This window comes from Cydia fagiglandana, chromosome 10 (genome assembly GCF_963556715.1).
Source record: "Cydia fagiglandana chromosome 10, ilCydFagi1.1, whole genome shotgun sequence".
Taxonomy (NCBI): Eukaryota; Metazoa; Arthropoda; class Insecta; order Lepidoptera; family Tortricidae; genus Cydia; species Cydia fagiglandana.
Window position 1 is genome coordinate 1,958,492 of NC_085941.1, and position 26,954 is coordinate 1,985,445.

Sequence of the window (26,954 nt, forward strand, 5' to 3'; positions counted from 1 at the left end):
AGTAGTTTCATGTGTTCATTGCCAACTTCTAGAATGAGATCCTGAATTTGTGTGTCCAATGTGACTGTCTTGTGGCTCCTGGCCTTCCGTGGGAGCACTTCCGCGGCTCGGCGTTCCGTGCGGCGTTTACCACTCAATATTCGATCTCAGGGGATCGGAGATACCTTCTGTGATCTCCTGAGGTCCGTCACTCACACATAGACACTAGCGCTCACTCATACACACACATATGCCACACGGCCGCCCGGAACGCCGCCGCCGCCGACTGGTGATCATGCTTGTAACGATTGTGGTTTTGTTTGTCGGTACAGAACCACCTATTCCGCAGTCTCTCGCATCTATGGAGTACTTACAAATTGTGCAACCCAATGGTATCCAAACGTTTGCATCAACATTATTCTTTATTCCTTTTTCGATTTTATTTCCGATTTGCTTGAACGACACGTCATTAAGTGACACGTAGATGGTACGTTAGCGAAATTGTGGCTGTGACTGTATGTCATGTCTCCGCACACTTCGGTTGCACTTGATATGACTCCGTGGCATGACTCTAGATATAAGAGAAGGTGACTTACTACTCAAAACTATTTTATAATCTATCACTCTGTTGCCGGTGGGCGGATCTGTATGTTACATGTGCATATATACGAGCGAGGCTTTCCATATTGTATCAACATGTATCCGTATTATCATTTCTATACTTTCCTCTTTAGTTTGAGACGTCGGTACTGTAATCACGAGCGCTCACGTTTTGTTTGTTTGCCTGTCTGCAAGACGCTCGCGTCAGTAGCGGGCCGCCATTGGCGCCTGTCACAATTATTTCTTAATACTCTTGTAAGCTGTTGAGTAACATTAATTTTCTTTTTCTAGCTCGACCACAAAGCAAAAAGTTTATATGGCTCGTTTTTGGCTGCCTCTATATTCGGCTGTCGTTATGTCTATGTATGCTTACGGTACTATCCTTATTAACGCACTAGTCGCATGCCCGCCCGCACCTCCTTTGTTGTAGAAGTTTTATTTGATTGCCGTATACTTGTCTGTCCGTCCACGCGTTCGCTTCGTATAGCCGTGTGACTACTTGATACTTGGCTAGCGCCTTCCGCGCCGCGCCCCGCTAGAGGGCGCACTTAGTTGGTGTTGCGCGCGCCGTAGTGACAGGTAGAGGCGCCGCGCTAGTGGCTTCGCGCATTACACCATCCATCGCGCCTCACGCCACTAATTACTTTGCTAACTTTAAAAATTTCGTTTCTAACTCGGCGCTTCTCATTCATCTTACCGTTTAGAGCTGTTTATCAGTGTGCTAACGATAATATAAGAACATTTTAAATCTTAAGATATTTAAAGGGCTTGGTGTTTTGACTTTTAACTGTTTGTGATCGTGAACATTTTCAAGTCATAATGCCATTTAAATAATTCTAACTAACCAAACCATGTTCAAATTCGATTTAAACATTTCGACCGACTAGACGTTGTGTAAATAAGCTGAGATTGGACGGGCATGCAACCGACTCTTCCGGCATGATTGATATTTTTATAATTTTGAAGCACTGTCCAGTGAATGTGGCACATCGGATGGTTTCAGCGTATTTCACAACAGCACCGGCTGCGCTAGAGATAGCCTGCATTTCGTAGAGTAACCGGGCGTTGCTGGTCATAACTAACAAATCACTATTTGAAGCATTGACGATTAAAAGCGCCACCAAGTATCAAGAATACTTGGAATTCCAATGCCGTTTAAGAAGTGTATCACTCTTACGGTAGATGTCGCTAAGCCCCCTGAAGCGTATATGAGGATTATGGAGGATATAGCGGAAATATTCATTGTCAATGGGTTTTCAGTTAAAAGAACGGTGCCGGTCTGGTGCCGGACCCGCGAGTTTTAGTCTCACTTGAGACAGTGAATTTATCCTTTGTTTAAAAAATATTGAAATCGTTAGCAAAAGTCTCTGCTTAATACATACATGTAAAATGGGTATGTTTTAACTGGTCTGAAAAAAAAGTCTTGATTAGTATAAAAATCAGTTTGTCAGCAAAAATCTAACTTAACCCTTGCTGACCATTTGATTTTTCTGCTGATCTAAATATTTTTTATTGCTGAACATTTAATAACTTTCCAATGCCCAATACAATAAATATAAAAAAATAAATATATCAATATCATGAGAAATATTCCAAGGACTTTTATTCGTCAACGCATCACCGTTTTAATTTAACATCACCTCACATCACATAACAAAGTGGCCAAAGTAACGTTCAGCAGCGCCCGGCACGTTAGTGTATCGCGCGCTCCGGAGACAATAACTGGTGTGTTCTGTTGGCAACTGGCCGCGTAGACAAGCTGGACAGCTCGTTCTCGCGCTCGCGGTCCAGCAGCATGTCCAGCCTGGAGAACATCTCGCAGGAGGGCATCCAGTGTCTCGCGTTCGCTGACAGCTACACGAAGAAGTCAGGTGAGAACAATTTCTAAATTATTTGTACAGTTTGTAGCGTGACTGAACTCGCGACTTGTTAATTTAGTCTATCAACGCCATTTATTTTGCTTGTTTATGCAGTAGACTGAACGCCAGAAATTGTTAGAAAAGTTTTCGTGTTACTTAAAATTACTAGGTACGAGTAGTTACACTTTCGTATCGCTTTATTTTTATCCAATAAGACCTTCACATAAATAGTCCAGCTATAGTAAATGTGCAATGGTATATTTGATAATGATGACACACAATAAACGTAAAATATTCTTAGAATGTTAACGTTTACGGTAGTGGTGTGAAATATATTTCACAGCAGATTTAAAATAGCCGCTATATAAAACCTTGATATAATTTTTGATGACAACTCCTGTAATGCAACTGGTGATTTGAAGTTACGAGTTCCGTCACGCATAGTACCTAAAGATGTAGTGCGCAATTGTTTTCCGTCGTATTTTCTCGGAAACGTTCGTACTTGTCATGCTACTTCTACTTCATTCAACCGCAGTACTTTTTGTACTGAGACTGACTGAAATAGCAAGACACGTGCGTACGTTTCAATGAAAATACGATGGAAAATAATTATGCACTACATCTGTAACAACGTTCATGTGCTTAAGCTTGTTTACATTTTGCTGATTTATTATTGGGCTACAAGAAATATAACATATGATTGACTGCCCAGACCCGACGACGCTGCTGCCCACCCTGTGGATCGGCACGACGCTGGGCTCGGTGCTCACCATGATGATCAGCCTGCCGGAGGCCGACAATAGGCATACGCAGCCCGTGGTTGTTTCCATGAGTGGTAAGTTGCCGTCAGTGACTCAATATCTGAGCGTATTTGTCCCGTAAATTTCTTTAGCGATATTTATGACGAAGTATTTTGATGATATTGATATTTTTGGTTGCCTGATAAAGGTCACTTACTACTACCAAACTACCAGAAATATCAATGAAATATTAGTAGGAATATTTTGATAAAAATGTGTCCAAAGAAATAGGCAGTTGCATCGCCCCGTGATTTTGATAGTGACATGTAGGGGGCAGGAGCCCTACATGTCACTATCAAAAAAGTAAAAAAAAAATGTTCTTGGCGTTGTTAATCCTTCTTTTTTATTGTTTCCAGGTGGTCCTATTTTCAGGTTAAAAGGTTCAATTCTGGCGATGTCATTCCTAGACTGTAATGGTGCTTTAATACCTTATTCATTTGAGAGTTGGAAAGATGATGCGAAAGATGTAAGTGTTCTTATAAAAGCTTTTGACTGTGTGAAATACTTTATACTCATCTATTTTCAAACATTTTGAGTGTTTTCATTAATTAAATCGTTATTAATATTCAACATCTCTTAGTAGAATTACATAAAACCCTTAAAAATTTAGTAATTTTATAACATCCAGTAATTAGCGCTTGGAGTACCTCAGGGTACGGTTCTAGGTCCTACATTATTCATCACTTTTTCAGGTAAGAGGAAGCCGCGAACGAACGCCAACGAAACAAAGCTCATCGAGCAGCGGCAGCCGCATGAGCCCGACGCCGGGCGCGGAGGGCGGGAGCGTGGGCGACCGCCAGTTCGTGGTGATCGCCAGCGAGAAGCAGGCGCGCGTGGTGGCGCTGCCGAGCCAGAACTGCGTTTATCGACAGCAGATTGTGGACACTGATTTCGTTGTTAAGGCTGAGATTGTTAGCTTGAAAGGTACCTACTTCTTTTTCCATTAAGTTTTTACACAATTACATGTAGGGTAATATGTATTGTACTTATGTAATTTTGTGTGGTATATTTGTCGGCGGCCGATTGTAAGATCAGGCATATCGTGAAATTCCTAGGCATATCGTGAAACGTGAAAATCTTTGACTCGTTCCCCGAGTAGCGGGGCTCCGATTTCTGGGCAGTTTGCCCTTCGGGCATCTGAAGCAACCTAACGAACCTATCCTACCTATATATTGGTTTAATGAGACTATCGTCAAAATATTACGCAGGAACATTACGATCTGCCTGATCTTACGATCGGCCGCCGACATATTCAACTTACCGCAGTAACTACTACATCAATTAAAGTTGAGTCAGCCGATTCCTTATTATGACTCGGGTGACGCAGAAAACATTTTAACTGTCTTTGGAAGGGCAGTTTTTTTTGCGATAAAAGCCGTGGTCGAATTAAAGTTTTCCATAATTTTTGCTGAAACCTTTCCACAATTAAATTTAACTTATAGTCTGGCATCCCTTTATTGTGAATTTCAGATAGTGTATGTCTTGTCAATTACCTGTCAACGGGGCACCTGGCCGCGTACAGTTTGCCGTCTCTGCGGCCGCTCGTGCACGTCGACTTCCTCCCACTCTCCGAGCTCAGGTGAACACCACACCAATAGTTCTATACATTACAACGCCAGTTCTGATGCCATTCACTCAGCTATACCTGAGGCTGATAGGGGTTTCGATTTGAAGAATTGATTTTTGACAGTTATGAATTGACCCTTATATATATGAAGCAAGACTACCAGTTAAACGGTGTGTCTTCGCTTTATAATGTATAAGTATCAACTAAATCGTACGTAACTGTCACAAATCAATTCTTACTTTATCCCGACTATAAGCTAACTCAACACCGACTTTGCACCAAAAAAGTGCGAGGCTACAATCGTAATACACTATATTTCTTACCAAGTCAGTTTAGTCTGTTTGGCCTAACTTTAAGAGTGTTCTACTTCTTAATTGTGCTCCGATGTATTAAATACGTTTGACCAATATATAAGGATCAGGTTGCAGTTGAGTGATGGCATCGGGACTTGGAAAAAAATGTGCCCGGACGGATCTGAGGCACTGGATGTTGTGTCGCGCTCACGATAGTTGTCCCGTGACACACACCACCTAGACGATTCTCTGCACCAGACGAAGGCACTAAATGATAAACGGCTTATTTTTTACTAGACCTAGCCATTAGCTTTGCAAATTTTTCAGCATGAGAATGCTGTTTTTTCAGCTAACGATCTGTCATTTTTACGGTTTTCGCTATCATTCATCATCAGCAGAAGACCATTCGATTTGCTATTTTATCATTTGGGAGCCGGATGACAAGACTTCCTGTGAGTTTCGATCGGTGTTAGAAGCAGCCTAACGCGCGGCCCGCGGCAGAACTCTGCCGGCCTACCGCGAACATCGAAAATCGTAAACTCGTTCTCTGTCTCTGTATCGCTCGAATACGTTATGAACGATCGAGAAGCAGATAAAGAAATTTAGATTTTTGATATTCTTGATGGGCCCGCTGGCCACTGTGCCGCGCGCTGGGCCGGCCGCCGCGCCCACCGCTGCCGTCGCGCTATTCTATTCACAACGTAGTCAAAATTGCAAATCTATCGAGCACCACCTGTGCTTCCGATATTTGGCACTCTTCATCTATTTTTCAGTTTTATGAAATGACGCTCCCGTCACACATTAGACACACCACGGATTGAATCTGGACAGATATGAGACACCGATCCACTTTAACAGTTTACCCCGCACGGTGCAGTGCTGATGATTATTGTATATACACTTTTGACCTCTCACCGCCCTGACACACATCGATCGTTCATTGAATGTACCTAACACCAGATGCTATGCTAACCGAACCTCGTGATTTAACTATTGTGTAACCCAGCATCTGCCGGTGGACTTGTCAGGCTAGTTTACCTTAGTAGCAGGAGGAAGAAGCGGCGGCGAGCGGCCTCCCCCACTATCGGATCTAAGTCTGGAGACAAGTGAAGATATTCAGTACTTCACTTGTTCCGTGAGATCCGATGGTAGGGGGAGGCGGCGCGCCTAGCTGCAGCGAGTCCATACTGACGGCTGTCTGTGTTCCTGGTAGCTTCCAGACACAGTCCAAACAGAGGGGTATCGTAGACCCAATGCTCTCCATATGGGGCCAACAGCTCATTGTAAACGAAGACACGGACCAGTAAGTCACCGACACACAATGACATGCGTTAGCCATGTTCCGCCACCATGTAATGTGGTCTCTCCGGCCTCTGTTGCGTTCTCTATAGACATGTTTGTTCATGTGCGTCAGCTTCGACCCTCCCCTCCCTGTGTCCCACGACGAACGGTAGTAGCGGAGGAGGCACCTCGTCGCACTCTGAACCATCAACACTAACAAGACTAACCTACTAATCTGCCTCAAAGCGTTAGCTCATCTATCACATCCCCTGCACCTGCACTAATGCTACGGCCTCATTAAAGGGCGATTATTCGTGTTGCGTTGTCGCGATAAAAACTTCGTTTTTTTACGGCGAACTATATGGCCACATAGCAAACTGTTTGGCCACACATGTCGCGACAGGTCAACATTAGCCGAATACCAATAATGTGGCCGCAGCATAAGGGTGTACGATGAGTTGCCTCCCGCCCAAGGCTGCTTGCGACTGTGCTTCACTAGTTCCCACTCAAACCCACTGCCCACTGTGCCCACTCTTCACACACCACACGCACTCGGCCCACATCAACTGCCGGTGCACCATCACATACCTACTCTACCAACACTATAACCTCTTCTACAGTTTCCACTACACGATTTTGCTGTCTATATTGGCTGGTTCTTGTTCTCGCTCTTTCTACTTCCTTCTTACCTCAATGCTGAAGCATGAAGGCTTTTGAATGTTCTTAGTTTGAATGCCTTTCGGAATGGAAATTTAGCAGTCATCTTTGTTGGATTACGTAAGCTTACGTGTTAGTTATAAATTTGATCCACTAGATTTCATCACTAAAGGATCTGAGGATACGCAAGGTGAGACATTTTTATACTCTGCGAAATTAAAAAATTAAAAATTTACGTTTTGTCATTAACTTCCCTCGAAGATTCAAAATTTTGCGGGAATCATCATATTAATATTGTAGTCGTGGAGTGATATAGATATAAAGTTTCTACAAAAATATAAAGAGCTCCGCAAAGTTTAGCCAACTAGAGTGTACGTTATATATCTTCCAGTAAGAATATCCACTGAAACGCAATTGTCCTGAAATCAGGTCCAAGCTTAACAATCCGACAAACTTAATTAAAGTAGATTATTGCAATTTTACGGGGTTTACCTTTAGACGAGGTATGCAACTGATCTGATATTTTGGTCAGCAGAAAAATCAATTGGTCAGAAAAAATCTAACCTAAGCTAACGCATGCTGAGCATCTGATATTTCTACTGACCACAATATTTATTTTTCCTGACTTCCTCTTTAGATAATCTTTAGTCCCGATTCTTCGAGTTTAGTTCTTATGGTATTATTATTATTGGGGTATTGTGGGCCTTTGAGTGTCGCATCGATCAGCACTAATCTATTGTGACGGCCCTTCTCCTCCTTAAAGTTCATTACTAATGCCCGTTGCATCCAGAAAGTTCCAGATTCTTTGGGCCGTAATGTTCTGTACCTCATAGGGTTGCACTTTACATTACGTGTCGCCCTAGGTAGGTACTTCTTTTGAGTTCTAGTGGTCGGATGACGCAGTGGATGTTTTTACTGGCGTCGTTGCTGGTGGTATAAAGGCGGTCGTGTTGCAGGATAGCGAAGACGTTCTGCTTCAGCAACCGCGGGCACGGGCTGTACCTCGCCTCGCCCACCGAAATACAGAAGTTCACCATCGACGCCGAGTTCTGGTTAGTATCTTATAACAGTACTCCATATTGTTGGTGTGTTTAGGATCTATAAGGTGCTGATCAACTATCGAGCACATAATACCCATCCACACCCTGTCGCTGCTGTGCAAGGGTTAGCTCTGTCTCTACGTTATTGGATAACTACTCCATATTATTGGTATGTTTAGATCTTTAAGGAGCTGAAGTTTCAACTATCCTAAGAGCTAAGTCCTCCACACCCTGTAACTGCAGTATCTGTGCAAGGGTTAGCTAGTCTTCCAGAAGACTTGATCACTCTGAGCAATGAACCCCGTGTCCGACTGGTTTTTTTTTTATAATTTACGTGCTGTAGGTTCGACTAAGGAAATAATTTTATTCCTTATACTGGATAACTAATCCCTAATATCATTTTTGTCGAAGGACTGCCATGAACCAGAAAGATAGGATTTTTCAGAGGGCATATGTAACTGACTCCTTTAGTTCGTAGAACCTAGTGTTGCTATGCTCTTGAGACTATGAAAAAAATTGTATTTAAATCCAACGTTTCACAATGAAACGTTTGTCATGTTTCAGCGTGAGTCTCAATGAGATGCTGGGAGAGTTGTTCCTGCCGCGTGATATGCCCGAGCCACCCAAGGAGAGTTTCTTCAGGGGTCTCTTCGGCGGCGGTTCTCGACCTCTCGACCGCGAAGAACTCTGTGAGCATTTTTCTTTATTTCCTACATCATGGTTTCATGGTAATACATACCTAATGACGTTTCACATTAAGCAAAAACTAACCCATGGACTCTCAATGGGTTGACATTTTTTACCTAATACTTTTTGGATATTTTATTTATTGTGACCGGCGACCATAAAAGAAAGCTGCGGTATAAGCGTGCACCCAAAGTAGTCAATATTATTTATTATTATTTTTGGATTAAATAATCAAATAAATATTGTCATCTGTGATCGCTTCACATTTATTAGTCTATTGTTACATTTGAACGTTATAAAACTAGTTTACGCAGTTTAGAAAATCGGAAAAAAATTAAAACATTTTTATCGTTATTAACATATCCCGCCTTCCGCTTCCAGTCGGCGAACAAAGCGGCAAACCGAACCGCACCGTGGCGAAGGTGATCCCCGGCCCCAAGGAGAGCCTGGATCAGCTGGGCGCGCGCGCGTCCACGGCGTCCAGCGAGGTGGCGCGCGCGCACATGCTGGTGCTGGAGCGCGGCGACAAGCTCTCCCAGCTCGAGGACCGCACCGAGCGCATGTCCAATGAGGCTGCGCGTGAGTCGCATGCTGTTATCATATTAAACAATTCAAAAACCGGCCAAGTGCGAATTGGACTCGCGCACGAAGGGTTCCGCACCTTTACTCAAAAAACGGCAAAAAAATCACAGCATTGGTTGTATGGGAGCCCGACTAAAATATTTTGTTTTTAGTGTTTGTTGTAAAGTAAACTGTCACGGTTCTTGAGTTACAGCCCGGTGACAGACAGACGGACGGACAGCGGAGTCTTAGTAATAGGGTCCCGTTTTTACTTTATGGGTACCCAACCCTAAAAATGTAGTGACTGTAAAGTGTAAGTTATTTAAAAGTACTGGGGCTCAAGAAGTTAAATATAGTGATATTTTTAGCATGAGTGTACGCTCAACAATCTCAACATATCAGAATAGGTACATTTAACCCGTGAAGCGCCCTACTGTCACACGTCTAATAGTAACTCCTATAGAAGTTCCATACGGGCACTCTACGGGTTAAGTTTTCAAGGATGAGGGTACCTATGACCTGAAGCATTTCAAAGACCGGTTTTTTCTCGTTTATTCATCGATGATATGATCATAAATTGTAAACTTATACACGTACAGAAAAATAGCCCCGATGTTTGCATCTAATATATCCTGACGCGTGAGTTTAGATTTTTGAATTTGGTTATTCCAAAACTTATAAGAGTATCTTATTACAATACTTTTGATCGTATCGATAAGCAAAAAAATATTACTCCTAAATTATAGCGATTTGTGTACTACTCGTAATTGTCGTATTGTTTGTTTGCAGAATTTTCATCGTCCGCGCACCAGCTGATGCTCAAATACAAAGACAAGAAATGGTACCAGCTGTGAGCTCGCCGGCCTCGACATGCTGCCGGCCTCGCCGCGGCCTCGCTCGTCGTAGTTTAGTACCGGGCCTCGCGCCCTAGAGCTTAGCTACCCACGTAGAGATCTTATGAATACTTTAGACCCTCTAGCCTCTAGGCGTGACTTGAAATGAATGAACGCACAATATTCCCGCGGGCAGCGCTGGCGCCGCCGCGTATCTTCGCTTGCGAAACACCGGACTCTTATTATATCTAAGTAACCGTATCACTAAGAAATAATGAACTATACTAGTGTGACAGACATTTTTTTTCTTCAATATTCTGTCACCAAGCTTTTGCAGATGACCCGACAAGATATATCCAGGATAAATCTAGATCAAGACCGAAAAGCGAATAGTGTATAATCCGGATACGGATGTTCCATATAAATACAGTCACGATACTGGGAATTCCCGTTCTCGCCATACAAAATCAGCAGTAGGTACCTGGAGAATTTCTGGCTAAGCAGTATAATCCAAAAGACTCTTGAATTCTGCGTCAATAACCGAATGAATATCTAATTAATGTATTTTTGAAAATCTGGTGTTTTGTAAACGAAGCCTTCGACTTCGCGCTGAATCGTTCAATTATTTCTGTGCCTAATATTCTTACTCCTTTCGGCGGCGCCGGTGCGTTTTCCGGGCGATCGCGGAGCGTCTCAACCGCTGATCTTCCCACACAATTTTCTGCAGGTCTTCCCTTTGATATCGTCAGGTTTATAAAAACTCTTCTGTCATACAAACTAGGGACGATCGGATGTCCTTTTATAATCATCGATAAATTCATTAGCTAAATTTAGCTAGCACATTTATGTGACATCAACATTAAAAGCCTGTCACGTGAAACATGCAGCTTGTGAGATTCTCGGATTTCTTTTCGCCTATGACTATTCTCTACATAAAAAAGACGCCACTAAGGTTTCACCTGATATCGAAGGATCTCCTTATATTTCGTGACCATGGAAGTCCACCTTTTAATTAATTAAATAATTTAAAAGGTGGAGACTGCGATTGAGACGTTGCAAAGATGTCCCATCCCTTCGCTTCGGTCCGACGGCGCTCGCCGGTGTACATACTCGTAGCGCCGTTCGTTCACGCGATGTGATAATGTAAATAATCGAAAGCATTAACTATTGTACTTAACTCTTTTTATACAATGTACCTAACGGTAGCCCGCTCTGTCTCCCGTAGATGCACTCGTAGGACTAGCATGACCGGCCGGCGCAAATATGTCGCTCGATAAATTTATCGCGGCCGACTGTGCTAGTCGTCTCTTAGCGTTTGTGTCTCGCTCGGCCCGCGCCGGTCCGCGACGGCACAGTTAGTTGTAAATTTTATAGATACGAGTAACAAATGAAATAAGTATAATGGATAACAATAATAGTCGACGACGTTGATCTGTATAAAGTATTAAGTACATAATAAATAAAGAGATACTTATAAAGATTGGAAAATTAAGCATTGGATGACAATAATTTTTGTTACACTCGTCAGTTTGCGCTCGGCCGTCGGTCCGCCGGGCGAATCCGATGTCTTACGGCACTCAATTTTACTTCGCTAATTTTGTCACGGCAATGCAATTATATTTACGAATAAGAATACAGACAGTCGGAATATAAATTCGACAAAATACACGGTCCGTGTTTGCATTTACAATTATGTCGTCATGTTTATTCCGTGTCAAAAATTGTCGTTGAGAACTTAGTGACGTAAGCCACGGGTGCCTTCGCATTATGTTACGCCCCCAGATCGTTTGTTTAGCATTTATTAGTGAATTAAAGTTATATTATTGTTAGTGTTTATAAATAATCAGACGCGTCATCGCGACGCACATACAAAGAATAGCAATACTACGTGTGGGTTACCAGCCTAATGTAAACCAGACCAATCGGTGTCGTGTCGGTGTTGCTAGCTAAAACAAATAATAAGATAAATAAAGCGATAACTACGCTACTAAAATAACGACTAAAAGCTGTTGTGTATATCGCTGGCTCTTTAGGTAAACGGTGGGCAACGCGGCGCTGTTTTTTATACAAATTAAAGGCGTACTTGCTAAAGCCAAAAGTTGTTTCTTCGTGCACGTTTCAAATATAATAAAATATAATGTGCCCTTTTGACTTAGATCTGAAAGCATAAATTGTCGTAGGTAGGTACTTAACGCGGTAATGAAAGAGCATCCGTCTCTTACTATTAAGCGGTGCCACAATGTGATACGACATTCTTGTCGCGCCGCGTCCCGCCCTAGCATAAGTACCGTGTAGTATATCGGTGTATCACATGGCAATAATTTGTATCTACGCGAAGCCGCTACACCGCTCCGTTGCTTTCCGATCATTTATACTTATCCTTCTAAACTTCCTTTGGATATTGTATCGTCCAATGTCATTTAATCGCCTTACTTAGCTTCGATTTTATACTCTATATAGAGATGCTAGTTCGATTTAGTTTGTATTGTACGTATTAGTTAGCGTCTGTATAATATCTTCAGCTGTATAATGTTGGATGCCAAAGGTTTGTACTATTTTGACGCTGTGTTATACATAATTGTTACACGATTTGTAAGCGTATTTTATTTTAGTTTAAGAGTTCCGTTTTTGCAAATATGACAACTAGAGTACCTTCATAGGCTTGCGGTGCAACAGTGCCGCTTGCCAATATCACTATCGTAGCTGTTTTTAACCAGATTATTTTGGAATAAAGACCTATATCGGAATCGCCGGATTTTACTCGAAAGTGGCTATTTTCATAGAACTGTTTTCCCTGGTGTTTCCAGGTGTTTTAAAGCTTTTAGGTATTTCTTTAGAACACGTACCTGCCGCTCGCGTATCACTGTATCGTCGCATATCAGTCGAGTAAGGTCCGTTCAAAATATCCCTAAAGCGTAAAGTAGATTTTTCATTTTCACAAGTCGAGTTAATATTAAGGTCCTTTGAAGCATGTTGATATCTCCGTTGAGTATGAGTCAGAGTTTATTTCAGATGATAGTCCACTATGTTACTAAGCTTCGTCACGGCAATTGCTGATATGTCGACAAACATTTTGACATGATTGATGACATATTATCTGCGGGATTACCAGGAAACAGTGTCAGAAAATGACGTTTGATAAAGTCGATCATCGTAGCCCTGCAGCTTATTGTAGTCTTACCCTTTACTAAAGTTGACAAGACGATAATAATCGTTTGTCCCTTTCCATCATACCGATACGTCGGAAAGGAACAAACGATTATTATTGGCTTCTCAACTTTAGTAAACGTTTATGAATAAGGGAGTTAGTCAACTGTGAAAGTAAATCACGTAATTGTCGTGGCAAGGCCTTTAATGGCTTAGCCGGCAACACTTCGGCCATAGCTTAGATCTGTCCTAGGCCAGTGTCGTCGGTACAGCCTTTGTTTATAAATAAAGTACATTTATCTACAGTCCGCCATGTTGTCTAGTCTCCCCTCCTCGGTCTCGCTCTAACCGAGGCCGCGCTCTACTAGTGTAAAAAGGACAAGTTAAGTTTTCCCAATTTTATTAAATTGTTATGCCGTTAAAGTTTATATTGTAGTTCTGTTCGAGCTAGCCGAGTTCCGATAATACGCTGAGAATTCATTTGGAAATTATGGGACTAAATTAAGATAAGATTGTAAATAAATAAATAAATAACAAAAAGAAACTTGTGGCAAATTATTACTTGTTAATCTGTAATAATGGTCGTTGATTTTATTATTTTGTATCGATTAAACGACTGTATCCTTTTTTAAACGTTCGGAAATGTGGAAATTATAATACTATAACTATACATATTGTATATAAAGGATGCTGTTGAATTATATTTATTATTTAGTTTGGTAGATGATTATTAGTCATTATATAAAATAAATTATAAAAATAAAATATTATCGAAATAACTTTGTGTTTTGTATGGTCTATTATCCCTTTAATCTTGCATATAAGTAGTGGTCAATACTAGTGGGTTAAGTTGTACATTGTACAGAGTAAAAAAAAATAGTAAAAATAAAAATTCGGTCAGGATCCTCAAACGCAGAAAAGAGCATGTATTAAATAAAATGTCTATTCAAACATCACCTGATTACTAATTTTTGGCAGGTTTCTACATACCATATTTAAATTTAGAATGTGTTAGATACCGCAGTACCTCTAGAGGGTATCGTCTTGGGTCGTCCCATTCGTTTTTCGTCAAGCTCTTAAATTAGTCCTATTCTACTTTCGTCACTCATTCTACATTGAAAGCCACCGATGATTGTGACGAATGTAGAATGGGTGACGAAAGCAGAATAAGACTAAATTAAGAACTTGACGAATAACGAATGGGACGACCCAAGACGATACCCTCTAGACTTCTAGAGTCGGACCACGCTAAGTCATCCTACTAAGAACTTTGTTAAAACCGGGCAAGTGCGAGTCGGACTCGCGCACGAAGGGTTCCGTACCATAATGAAAAAAAAACAAAAACAAAAAAAAGCAAAAAAAAAACGGTCACCCATCCAAGTACTGACCCCTCCCGACGTTGCTTAACTTTGGTCAAAAATCACGTTTGTTGTATGGGAGCCCCATTTAAATCTTTATTTTATTCTGTTTTTAGTATTTGTTGTTATAGCGGCAACAGAAATACATCATCTGTGAAAATTTCAACTGTCGAGTAAGTACTGAATATATTGGTAGAAAGTGCTGGCCTTATATACTAAAGTTTTAACAGGTTTAATCGAGTGGAAGTTATGGCAATGGTCATTAACCATTGTATAGCAAATTACAGTAAGTCAAGGTTTATGGCATCGTTAACTTAATGTTCTGTAAAGTAGTATAATACATATATGGGAGATAGGCATCAAGTATCAGCTGTATCAGCTGATAGCAGCTGTGTATGATCTGACTACACTACATGGGTACGGAACCCTAAAAATGGCACTCCTATAGAATATGTGCACATTATTTATAACTGCAAAGTCTGTGCCAACTCACAAACTTAACGTGGTCAGAATCTGCTGATTTGTCCAGTTCTCAGTCTTCCAGTTGAGATGCCCGGAAAGATAAAATCAACAGGTATATTACACTAAAAAAAACACCAAAAATTGAGCAACTTTTTTAATAAAACTTTTAACTATGATATAAATACAATAGAATACATTACGAGCATTTATTATGTCTCGGGCGCGGGGCGGCGGGGAGGGGCGAGGGAGGGAAACGGGTGCGGGAGGGGGGGCGCCGCCCCAAAGCCCGGAAGGCACAGTTCTCGTTTACTTACGGCTTTACCGCGCGACCGCGCAACCATGTCAATTAATATTCAACTCTATGCTTCACACACAAGGCTCAAAGTACAATTAACATGATTCCTCTAGTTGATAGTTGTCGAACGGTCGTTATTATAAAACATACGTCATTATTGAATAACTAAGAAAAACAGTGATCGCTTTATGTCAAAATACAAAGTCTGTTTAAATGTGTAGCGCAACACATTCAGGACCTGTACTTGACACGATCAAAATCATACTATGTACAGTCACCATCAGATATATCGGAGCGGCCAAGGTGCTCACAAATATCTGAGCACGCCTCTATTGACAGGGCGTTAGTGTTCAGATATTGTGAACACCTTGGCCGCTCCGATATATCTGATGGCGACTGTAAGTATTTGCTTATCGGAGCATTTGTACGTGTCGAATACAGGAATTACTACACATTTAATAATACAGTGAAACCTGGATAAGTGAGATCTCAAGGGACGAGCAAATTTGTCTTTTCCACTTACACAGGCTCCCAGTTTGCCAGGTACAAATAAATTTCTGTCTCATTTACAGAGGGTTCCATTAATAGAGGTGAGAATAGAGTATATTTCAGTTATAGAAGTGGTTAATAAGGTATTTAGTAATTGTCTTTAAAAATAAATAAGTTAAAATAATCCTTGTCCCTAAATATTTTTTAAGTCTGTTTAAATATTTCTTTGAATTTATTTTGAATGATTCTCCAAATATTTCAAAATTAAATTAAATTTGATACGGACTTCATTGCGTATTAGAAATTTAATAAATGGAAATTTATTTTTTCGTGTTACTTCTCAAAATTTCAGTTTTCGTTTCGATAGTTTTAACTACTTACATAAATTAACTAAATCAAACTTGAAGTTGTTTAGACAAAATTAGGCAAATGCGGAATTTGTGGATAAACTAAGAGTTAGTAAGAATACGGAAATTGTTCAATGAAGTCCAAGTTAGAGAGGTCATAGATTGACGTTATCTCAGATACAGAAGTCAATTCCCTATAAAATTCTAAAAAACAATTAGGAAAATGTAATCTTATAAATATAGGCTCAGTAAAAGAGGTAAAATACACTCTCTGTCTCAATTATAGAGGTAAATGTGACTATAAAATCACAACAATGAATCCCAGTTATAGAGGTTCGTTTTTTCTCAGTAACAGAGGTAATTCAGTGCTAAAGTGTCGGGACCGCACCATGAGTCCCAGCTATAGAGGTTTCTCACTTATCCAGGTCCCACTTAACCAGGTTTCACTGTATAAAGCGTTTATACCGCATTTTCAGTGTGTTTTAAAATGCTGTAGACCCTTTAATGGAGCTTAAGATAAACGCCACTATAACTAACGTAATAACTAAGATTTTACGTTATATATGCGCGTTATCTGATTCCCCAGTTGTAGGTACATTTGACAGATAGAGTACTATGTTTACAACTATGAGAAGCGTTAAGAAAACATCAAGGACGGTCGCAGTTAGCTGAAGGTCGAAAACGTAGTTATCACAAAATCCTGTACATTGTAAAAATCGTTGGAAGTTCCCTTGAAGCGAGCAAAAGGATCACATCACACTCGCTCAATACAAAATACCAATATATTTTGCTACGAATCTACTAAAACTAAATTCCACCTAGTGTACAACCGCCGATTCTAATCCGCCAATCAGCGAAGAGCTCGTCTGCGCTGTACCGACGTCTGATTCGTCAAAACGAAATTGAACGTCGGAGCACACTAGGTGAAATTTCCGTGAACATTAATTTATAATTATTTAATTTGGTACCAGACTTGTACATGCGTTATACGGAATACACTTTTATTATCAAATTGATTATTTACAATGGATGGGTAAGAATACAAAAACCAAGGTTCCGCCGTAGCGGTTAATTGCACTACTAATACGATTGCGACAACTCACGGAGCTCACACTTGGCTAATACTAAGTCGTAGGAAAAGTGACCTTTTTGAACCCAGTAAATACCTGCCACGTTTCATAGAACTGTAATCCTTAAGCAATAGGGTTCAAACTTGTTTGGACACAAATAGTTAACAAAACTAAAGGTAAATACTACGCTCCGTGAGTGTGTTCCCAGCTTAAAACGCCGCGCCGCCGTGTGAACGCGTCTTAATGATAATATCACGTCAAATATAAAACGGAAATTGGCTAAATCTGCAAGATACTATACTACTACTTATACTATATAAGTTTGTTAATGTAAGTAGAACTATACTGTGACTGTTAACACTCCTCAAAATTAACTCGCGATGATGCGTGATGCGTGAGATGACTTTAATATCTTTTTAGAGCACCGTATAAAACTTAGTTCACGGTGCTCTTATGGGATCACTTCGGTTATGCAAATCGTTTTTTTTTTCTCTTAGGGACTGCGAGCAGGAGAGTATGTTGAAACCGTTTTGAGAAGTAGTACATAGGTATTACCAGTAAACGTATAATTTCGTCCATCCTTGGCTTATCTTTGTCAGTAAATTAAATATTATAATAAAACATAAAAATACGGCATATCAATACCACGGTAGAAGATGCTTCACACAACGTCGCGGCTCTACGTTTAAACGTTAAATCTACCAAACAGGAATAGATTATTCCAAGTAAAGTTAGATAAAACCATTCTAAAGAGAACCTCACATCTTAACACATTCAGGGCCGAGAACCCGACTGTCGGGTACACTGTTCGTAACGACTACGCGCTCCATACGGCGAAACCGTGGATACACGCTACGAGCGTAACCCGTAGCACTTAGTGGCAATGAATGTGTTAAGTCACTTATAGACGCAACGCACACAAACAACCAAAGTCGGTTTTATTTCGCATTCGTGTGGGTTGGACTTACAAGATTTCTTTAGATGTAAGTGCTAGTACCGTCAGCTACCACACCATTGACTGGCATTCGTTGCTAGTACCTAGTTTGAAGGCACACGTATTCCAGAAATAGTTTATATACTCAGCATAAGCTTCTTCTGTTTGGTAAATTCGTTCTTAAAACTAACAAATGCTATACATACACATCGAGTACGCACAACGGGGCAGACAACACAGAAGCTTTCTTAAATACTTACAGACATACAAACGGGTACGTACAAAATCTTATAGTTAGCACCTTGCGAGCGGCGCCGCGGTATATTCAATATACATAACTTTATTTTTTTTAACAAATAAATAAAATACTAGGTATTTGGAGACGAGTCTCAAGATATTATATATTATAATCTCTTGGCCGAATACTTATCAAGTGCAAAATTTACTAAGCAAGAAATGCAAGTGAGATTATTTAGGTCAAATAAAAATACCTAAAACTATGATACTTAATCAAATCATTTTTATGATAAAAAAAAACAGATATTATTATATAATAATTTGCACTTGACTAATACCCAACTTGAAACAAGTCGAAGTTAAAAACAGTGGCACAGCGATAAATTTATAACATACATATGTTGTCCCGCGACGCCGCTCCTCATCACATTGGGATCACCATCGATTGCACGCCGCGCGCGCCGCCTACAAGCACCAACACTCTTAACTGCCCATGGGTGGACCTTATGCCTTTTGTAATAAGGTTTACCGATGAACAGTTAATGTGGGCGATGGTACAGTCGACGTCAAAGATATGTTTACATTTTTCGTCTTATTACAAAGGAGTAAGGTGTAAAAGTGTAAACATATATTTGATGACAAATGTACAAGCCATTACAATACTGCAAATAACTAAATGCTGCCGGACTAATGATGAACCTCGTATATTCTTTGCAATATAATTAGAACCTTTCGTGAACAAAATAAAGTAGCATTTCTTGAGTTTCATTGCTTTTTCAAACAAATGAAACTCATTACAAATTACTTATAGTCCTTATAGAACAAGGTTCAAATTCAAAATAAGGTAACTTTGTGTGGTATCTTACGAGATTAAAGCAGCCTTGGTTGCTTGCAACTCTAGTGGAGTTACACGACCGTTGCTAACCCTAAAAACTTACAAGGACTCATCCTTAAATCTTCTTTTTATTTTGGTCTTATATTTTAATTAACTTCGGGTCCTATTAATATTTTCTTTTTTAGGTCTTTTGCGCCCGCAGTTCAGGCGGGGATGCGGACTATTAGGATGAGCAGAATAATGAATATATACTTATGACATGATACATTTAACATTTTCCAGATAAAGTGGAAAGTTAGGTGCAAATAAGTGGTACAGACAAAATCTTTTTTTTTTGTTACCTTTTTTTACTCTTGAAACCTTTCTGAAAAATAATGGCAAAATATTCAAATAGGTATATGAGATCCATCGTCGTAGGCAGTTTATACGTTGTTACTGTATTTTTATAGGTATAGTTTATTAAGATGGCTTTGATAGCGGCGCGCGTGACGGTTACATATAACATTTATTAATTCAAAACCAAAAATCATAGAAATCATTATAAAACAAATTTCAACTGCCAAACGATCAGAGTATTTCAGGAATACCTTGTAAATGTAGCGGTCAAACTGTATTAAATAAATTATGTTATGTGTATAGTTAGAATTTTAACCCTTTGATAGCTAAAAACGTCCATAGACGCGCACGGGTATGGTTTAATATTAAGCTTACATTCCAATAAGTTTTACGACTTCGCCTTATACCGGGTGTGGCCTGTAACACGAGCAAATAACTAAAACATAGATTGTACTCCTCAAACGGTGACACTTTTGTTCAACAACTTTTATAAAATATTAAGTATTTTGACTCCCTATTTTTCATACAAAATAAATTGACGCCATCGCCACGCCATATCATTGTGATTGACGTTGCTTGTCAAGCCTTAAACATAACAAAATTCGCAATACATTGCGTCTTTGAATAACTTTTAAAGTGTATTAAAAATCAAACTACAAGTTATTTTTAAAAGTCGCTGAACAAATGTTGATCAGTATGAGGAATACAGCCTACAGTTAAATTTTTTGCTCATATTACAGGCCACACCCGGTATATAATAGGCGAGGCGTCACAAGGGTTAAAGTGTCCGAATCGTAAGAATACTAAGAATAGCTCTTAAGTAACATTCGGACACGTTAAAAATCCTAACTATACCACACAAAAGTGAATTTTAAAAGATTTATTTATGTTTTTCAGCTACATATTCAAGTGCTTTTATACCGGCTTATAGTGTAATATTTCTACCAGTACAAAATTAAAGCGAGCACACTTTGTACGTTCAAAGTAAACTTACGATATGGATTCACAATATGTTTAGGAGACATTGACATGTAGAACTGATCGAGCCCCAGAAACCAGGTACTGACAGACTATTGATGGACCTTATGTGTTTAGTATAAGGTTGAAAATTGGTTAGTTAATAATGTGGACGATGGTATATCTAAAATACAGCCATATTCTTACCCCCTTATTCATAAACGCACTGCAAACCTCAATTAGCTAATAATCGTTTGTCCTTATCTGTCATTTTGACTTATGAATTTGTAAGAAAGGGATGAAACATATGTTAACTAAACCAGGCCCGTAAAGTTTTATGAATAAGGGGGTTAAGCTTTAGACATTCTTTATTCTTATTATGTAGTTAAAAACTCATAGATTTACCTGAATATCAATTCAAATACAAAACCAATATTGATATTGACAGAAATGGTCATTTTCATTGTAACTTGTACTTTAAATCGCGACTTAAGTCGTGTTTATGTCACGTCTGACCGTCACTTTCCTGACAAAACATATGGCGTTTGACACTGACCGCCAGTTTTGTGACGATTGATAACCGGCGGCCGTCAATAGTAGGTACACAGTTAAGGTCTCTGCCCACTACACCGTATCATACCATGACCGTGCTGTGAACGTATCAGGCACGAAATGTAACGCGATACGGACTACTATGCCCACTACAAAGTGTCCACATTATACCGCGCATCATCCCCGTAGCATCTGCCTATAATCCCCATAGCATCAGCGTTTCATCCCCTTAGTACCCGCGTTTTATTCGCGAGAGCAAGACTCGTCAGAAAGAGCTAGCGAATAGTTATCAGACTGGCAAGAGCAAGCAAGAAATATAGCAACGCGTTTAATAACGGGCTTAGAACGGTCACCATACGCGGTTATAACCCGTTTGCTCACCGTTTCGCCGCCTGCACGCACCGTTCTGGCAACATTGCGTTCCGTGCACGGAGCGTTTCGGCACCGGCAAAATATCCTCGCCGACAATTTTTGCCGGTCCGCGCATGGCACGCGACGGGTATGGTTGGTGACGGAACGGGCTAGTGGGCATAGTCTCATACTTTTTCATACAAATAATATTTTTTTGCCTGACACGTTCATAGCACGGTCATGGTATGAAACGGTGTAGTGGGCAGAGACCTTTAAGTGGAAACACCCAAATAAGTGAATAACTAAAAACTGTTTTACGTATTTTTTGTGCACTTCATCACTGCCACTGTATGTGGGAAAACCTATGGATATGGCTATATTTAAACACTATACCTTCTCCACTTTTAGCGTACGATAAAAACAACCAAACTTGGGACCTCGATGCATCCACCGGTAAAAAACAACGCGTAGAATTTACCAATACAACCAAACTTTAAACATCAATGCAATGAACAAAACGTTTTGGCACTTGACATCACAATAATGAAGTAACAGACAAAACCGGATAACACATTCAGTATAATAATATTTATACTTTTTACAAGGCCACGCAATTTTACTGTTATTGGGAATTACTATTGAAATTCAAGAAAGTTAGGCGACCACGAGCGGGACTTTGATTTTAGAATATTTATGTTTGGATATTGATATGATCAATCGCTCACACTAAGGGCGTCCGCTGGGCGAGTGCTCGGAGCGGGCGAACGCACGCGGGTGCCATTGTAGGTAAAATCAATCGCACGCGTCCGCGCCAGTTAGTGTCGCTCATACTATTTTTCGTTAACCCGCTCACCCGCTCCGTACATCCGCGTCAACTAGCGGACGCCCTAAAGATCATATCATAAAATTATCAATGCTTTAAAAAAACTGTAAAATCAAAATACCGCTTGGGACCTGTACTCGAAAGTTGCCTGAAATGGCAATATTAAAACAATTGCCTGTTGGAGCAGGCTACATTTTAAACAGCGAGATCACCTACATTTCCTGGCAGTTACAAATAGTTGAGTTAAAAAATGATTCATATTACACCGCCTAAATTGAACATCGACATTTGTTACCTGCCTCTCTATCGCTCGAGTATGCAAGTATCGAATGCTTAGTTTCGGTATTAAATACAGGCAAATGATTTAATGAAGACTCATAGGTACTCTAAGAGCAAATTTACCGACCAACCTCAAAATCATGAAAAAAATAATTATAAGATTCGCCGAAATGTATGGAATAACTAATTTATCGGCGCGATTCTCTCAGAGTACGGTCAGTGATAAACCAATTACCTGTATAAACCAATTATAAATATTGCATAGATTATAATAAACGGTAGTAACGCGGGCTTAGTAGTGTAATATGAGTCATCATTAAGTTAGTTTAACAACTCGATCTCAACTAAAACAAACTTAACACTAAACTATTGATATCCGCAGATATGTCTACTGGAGAACAGAGATCTTGATTGCACTCTAACGAGGAAACGGGAAGCCTTAATATTGCTACATAAGTCAACGACCTTGTTGTAAATAAGTTTTAAATAACAATTGGAATAATAGTCGATCGGGCCGTGCGTCTTGAAACGTTACCATGATGAGTTTGTTATAAAATGTCGAAAGTGCTCATTCTTAGTCAGCCATTAGTCATATCATCCAGAAATAAAAATAAATATCTAAATAAAAATTCAGTAACAAACAATAAGTCAAATCCCACAGTAAGTTAAATAAGGCTTAGATATTGGGTTCAAAACAATTAAATATATGTATAATACGTATATGAATAAAAATACAAAGAAATACTTTATGGATATACTATCTACTCTTACTCAGATTTGAACCCAGCGTTTGTTCAGGCTACTTATAGATCATCATCACATCCATGTATTGTTTATGCTCAACGTTTAGAGCAAAGGCAAAACCGTAGTGTATGTCATGCAGGCGTTGTTTCAGACAGAATACACCTATACTCCAACCAAGTTGTTTCTCTCAACACCTTACGTTACATGACGACCCTGCCCACGACTATAAAGAGATGACCAATTGACCCATTATGACTGATGACTTTTCTTTCTACTGCCACTATTAACTGACATATTATGACAGTCATGATAATGTTTCAAGAAACATGACAGATCGCGCGGCGCGGGGCGCGGCGCTGTTCGGACTAGTCTACGGTCTACTGTGGGTACGAAAATAACCGTTCGGCTAGAGATATGTCGAGTGATATACGGTCGATATGGTGCGGAGAGTAGGGCGAGGGATTGGCCAAATTGTCTAAAAGTATTCAAACTAATTCAAAGTAAAGAAGCCTTTAATTTACAGCCACGAGAAAGGAATATTATTATGACATTAGAATGGAGCTCTTTATGAAGCATTCACGAATAAGCGCAATTATCGAAATTAATGTCTTACAATTATCTAGACTACTTTACAAACGCGATACGCGTATTTATATTACTTTGTAAGGTAGAAGTACTAATAGTGCTCGACGCTGCACTAGTATTAGACATGGACACTTTATGTCAAAGTAATACAGGTTAAATTTGAACGGCGAAGATTTTTCTGTATTCAAATTTAATCCTTGTCACTTTGACATAACGTGTCCATGTCGAATACTAGTGCAGCGTCGAGCACTAGTACTTCTACCTTATTTATACCAAATTAGCATTAACATGTTTTGTGAATGGATCAAACATTCCAATAATATTTGTAAAAATAAAATTTAAAACTATCAATAAAATTCGATGGAAACCTGCAGCTGGCATAAAAACCGACATCATTTGTAACTCTATGAAAATCCCGAGCATGATGATTTCTGCATTAGGCTCAAGTTTACCAACCCTAAGACAATAATTCATAAAGTATGTGGTCCAAACCCTCTGCCCCGATTCACGCGCCCCGCGCCTCCCCTTAAACTACGGCGAACTATAGTTAAGGTACGCGAATAAGGCTCTGCGTTGCTCTACGCTAACATAATTACACTTTATACAAGGCAACGCTTCAATTGAATATGTTGAACACACATAAATAATAAATTCATTTTTTATGGACACTTTAAGGGTCTCCCCACATATATCGACGCGCATTCGGCAAAAGCCGATAGGAAAGAGCTTTACGTCCGCGCAATAAGAGCGAAAAAGCCGTCGCGATGTGAGCCCAGCCGAACGACGACTTTGTCCTATTGGATTTTGCCGATTCCGCGTCGACATATGCGAAGGAACTCTAAATCTGGATATTGTTTATACAATGTTCAATGGGAACCTAAGATCGATAGAAAAACACAAAACCGAGAATAAGGTTAAGTTTTTCGAGTGTATGCTAGCTTGGAAAGGCTACACAGCCTTTGACCATACTCTAATGCAGCGGTCGGCAACCAGCGGCCCGCGAACCTCTCACTCGTGGCCCGCGAGCTTCCCTGGCTATTTTGTATGTAATATTGACAAACGACAATGTCTGATAAAGTCATAAATACTGACAAAGTGCGGCCCGCGTCCACTTCGTTAACTGCTATGTGGCCCTTGGCTGCTAAAAGGTTGCCGACCGCTGCTCTAATGGAGTATTTGTTCCACCGCAACATTTGATTATGAGCTCTTGTCCTGTATATCATGATGTGGCTTTACATTGTATTGTTGTTTGTATTTTGTAAATTTTGTATTATAAGAGGTTTCAAGAACTCAGTGAACACGTTTTGATATTTTTTTTAATACTTTTTAATGACCTATTTCCGATCAATGCATAAACATTTTGTACAATAAGTAAAACTTCCTTTTACTAATGTCGGTTCTATCAACCTATCAGTGGAGGGGCGTCAAGCTAAACTGACCCTTATCTTGAGGACCTCAAAGCGCTATGGGAGTTCTATGAAATCCCCCCACTGCTGCCTAGCAACCATTGAAGCTGCATTTTTAGTATTGGTATTAGAGGAAAGTGGCAATTCTTTGGCAACTTTTTTTTTCTGAGTACTGACAATACTAGAAAACACACAAAGTTAAATTTTGAAACTTGATATTGTGATTTGCGCTTCTATCAAATCATAACTGAACAGATTTAAACCGCAGTTTACTGTCTGATTCGTTGATTCTACTGACAAATATAGGTATACTCATTCCTCAGTGTAATGTAAGAAATGATTTTTCTTAATTGGTACCCAATACAGACAACCAACAACTGACATTTTTACATAAATATTATGAAAGACACGTCATTCGATGTTCCGCTTTTTAGATTCAAGAATACATTCAAGTGAATATGGGCCATTATCTATGAAAAGGGAAGGGAGGGAGGGAAGGGAGGGATTGTCGATGGCGCTTACGCCGCACAACGTCGCGCGGCATTGTATTTATATCGGAGCATCGTTAGTAATGGCGTAAACGCCACCGACAATAAGGTCCCTTCATTGATAATGCGTTCAAAGTACCAAACATATTAAAAAGAAAATTAGTCTCACGTCGTAGTGTAATAAATATAACTTCAACATGTATTTTTTACCGTTAAATTTTTATTTTTATGCCAGTATGAAACACGAGCAGGGCTCAGAAACCGTTTTATTTTACAAATTGTTCTTTTATTCACCCGGGAACGAAAAGGACTTCGTTACCGGTTTGCGGTTACCGGTTAAAAATGTATGCTACTGATATACCAGTTTTTGGCAAATTCGTTCGTTTTTGTGGAACGAAATTAAACGGTTAAATTGAAAATATAAGAAGCAAGAAGTTTTGGAACGATATTATATTTCAATACCGGCCCAATTCCTGCACACGATAGTTTATAAGAAAAGTGAAAAGTATATTTATGGCATTTTGTCTAAACAAATTTTTATGATCCGATAACATGAATGATGCTCGAAATGCTCAATACTTGATATCGAAGACGTATCTTGCGTTGGTCAAGACTAGCATTTGTGATGTCAAATTTAGTCATTTTAGTTAAAATTGATTAAAATATATCTTTTGAACGCCTCGTGCCAATATGGTCGACAACAAGCTTATATGAACCTTATACGAAAACATGTTTGTTATTTGAGTTAGCACTGAAGACGATAAACGTATAAATAAGCATCAAAATCTCTTAAATTAAACGCAGAATTTAACGATCACGGATTAGCAAATAAATATATGTTTCAATTAATATGGATTTCCGCAAAGCTACGCAGAATAAGAGTTTTAGTTTTTTCAAAATTATCATAAACTTCATTAGCTAAATTTAAAAGTGTGTGGTTTTCATTGATACATCAAAATTAATGGCAAGTTATAGAACGCCAACAACACAAAAGTCACGTTTAGTCATATCCACAACACAGAGAAAAGAGAAAGGAAAGAAGTTGTTAAAGCCCCTGTACGCAATGGGCCAGCGCCGGCCAGTCCAAGGGACGCAGCCATGC

General features: G+C 39.7%; 1 protein-coding gene and 1 long non-coding RNA gene across 7 annotated transcripts in view; one reads left to right on the plus strand and one right to left on the minus strand.

Moving 5' to 3' along the window:
* LOC134668063 (syntaxin-binding protein 5) overlaps positions 1–14,083 on the plus strand; it is a 407,283-nt gene extending 393,200 nt beyond the window's left edge. For 5 of the 6 annotated variants that reach the window (XM_063525517.1, XM_063525522.1, XM_063525520.1 and 2 more), the window contains 10 exons: positions 2,334–2,450; positions 3,151–3,273; positions 3,595–3,704; positions 3,931–4,162; positions 4,709–4,817; positions 6,312–6,401; positions 7,993–8,088; positions 8,641–8,765; positions 9,145–9,342; positions 10,114–14,083. In XM_063525517.1, coding sequence (XP_063381587.1) covers positions 2,334–2,450; positions 3,151–3,273; positions 3,595–3,704; positions 3,931–4,162; positions 4,709–4,817; positions 6,312–6,401; positions 7,993–8,088; positions 8,641–8,765; positions 9,145–9,342; positions 10,114–10,178 — 1,265 coding nt within the window. In that variant the 3' untranslated portion in view covers positions 10,179–14,083. The remainder of the gene's footprint in view (positions 1–2,333; positions 2,451–3,150; positions 3,274–3,594; positions 3,705–3,930; positions 4,163–4,708; positions 4,818–6,311; positions 6,402–7,992; positions 8,089–8,640; positions 8,766–9,144; positions 9,343–10,113) is intronic. The other variant, XM_063525518.1, reaches the window with a different exon arrangement.
* A 1,181-nt stretch (positions 14,084–15,264) lies between these two features.
* Positions 15,265–21,546, minus strand: LOC134668177 (uncharacterized). Its single transcript, XR_010098729.1, has 2 exons — positions 20,415–21,546; positions 15,265–20,067 (listed from the first exon to the last, which is right to left on the minus strand). It is a non-coding gene; the product is annotated as an uncharacterized LOC134668177 (long non-coding RNA).
* Between the last annotated feature and the right edge of the window lie 5,408 nt (positions 21,547–26,954).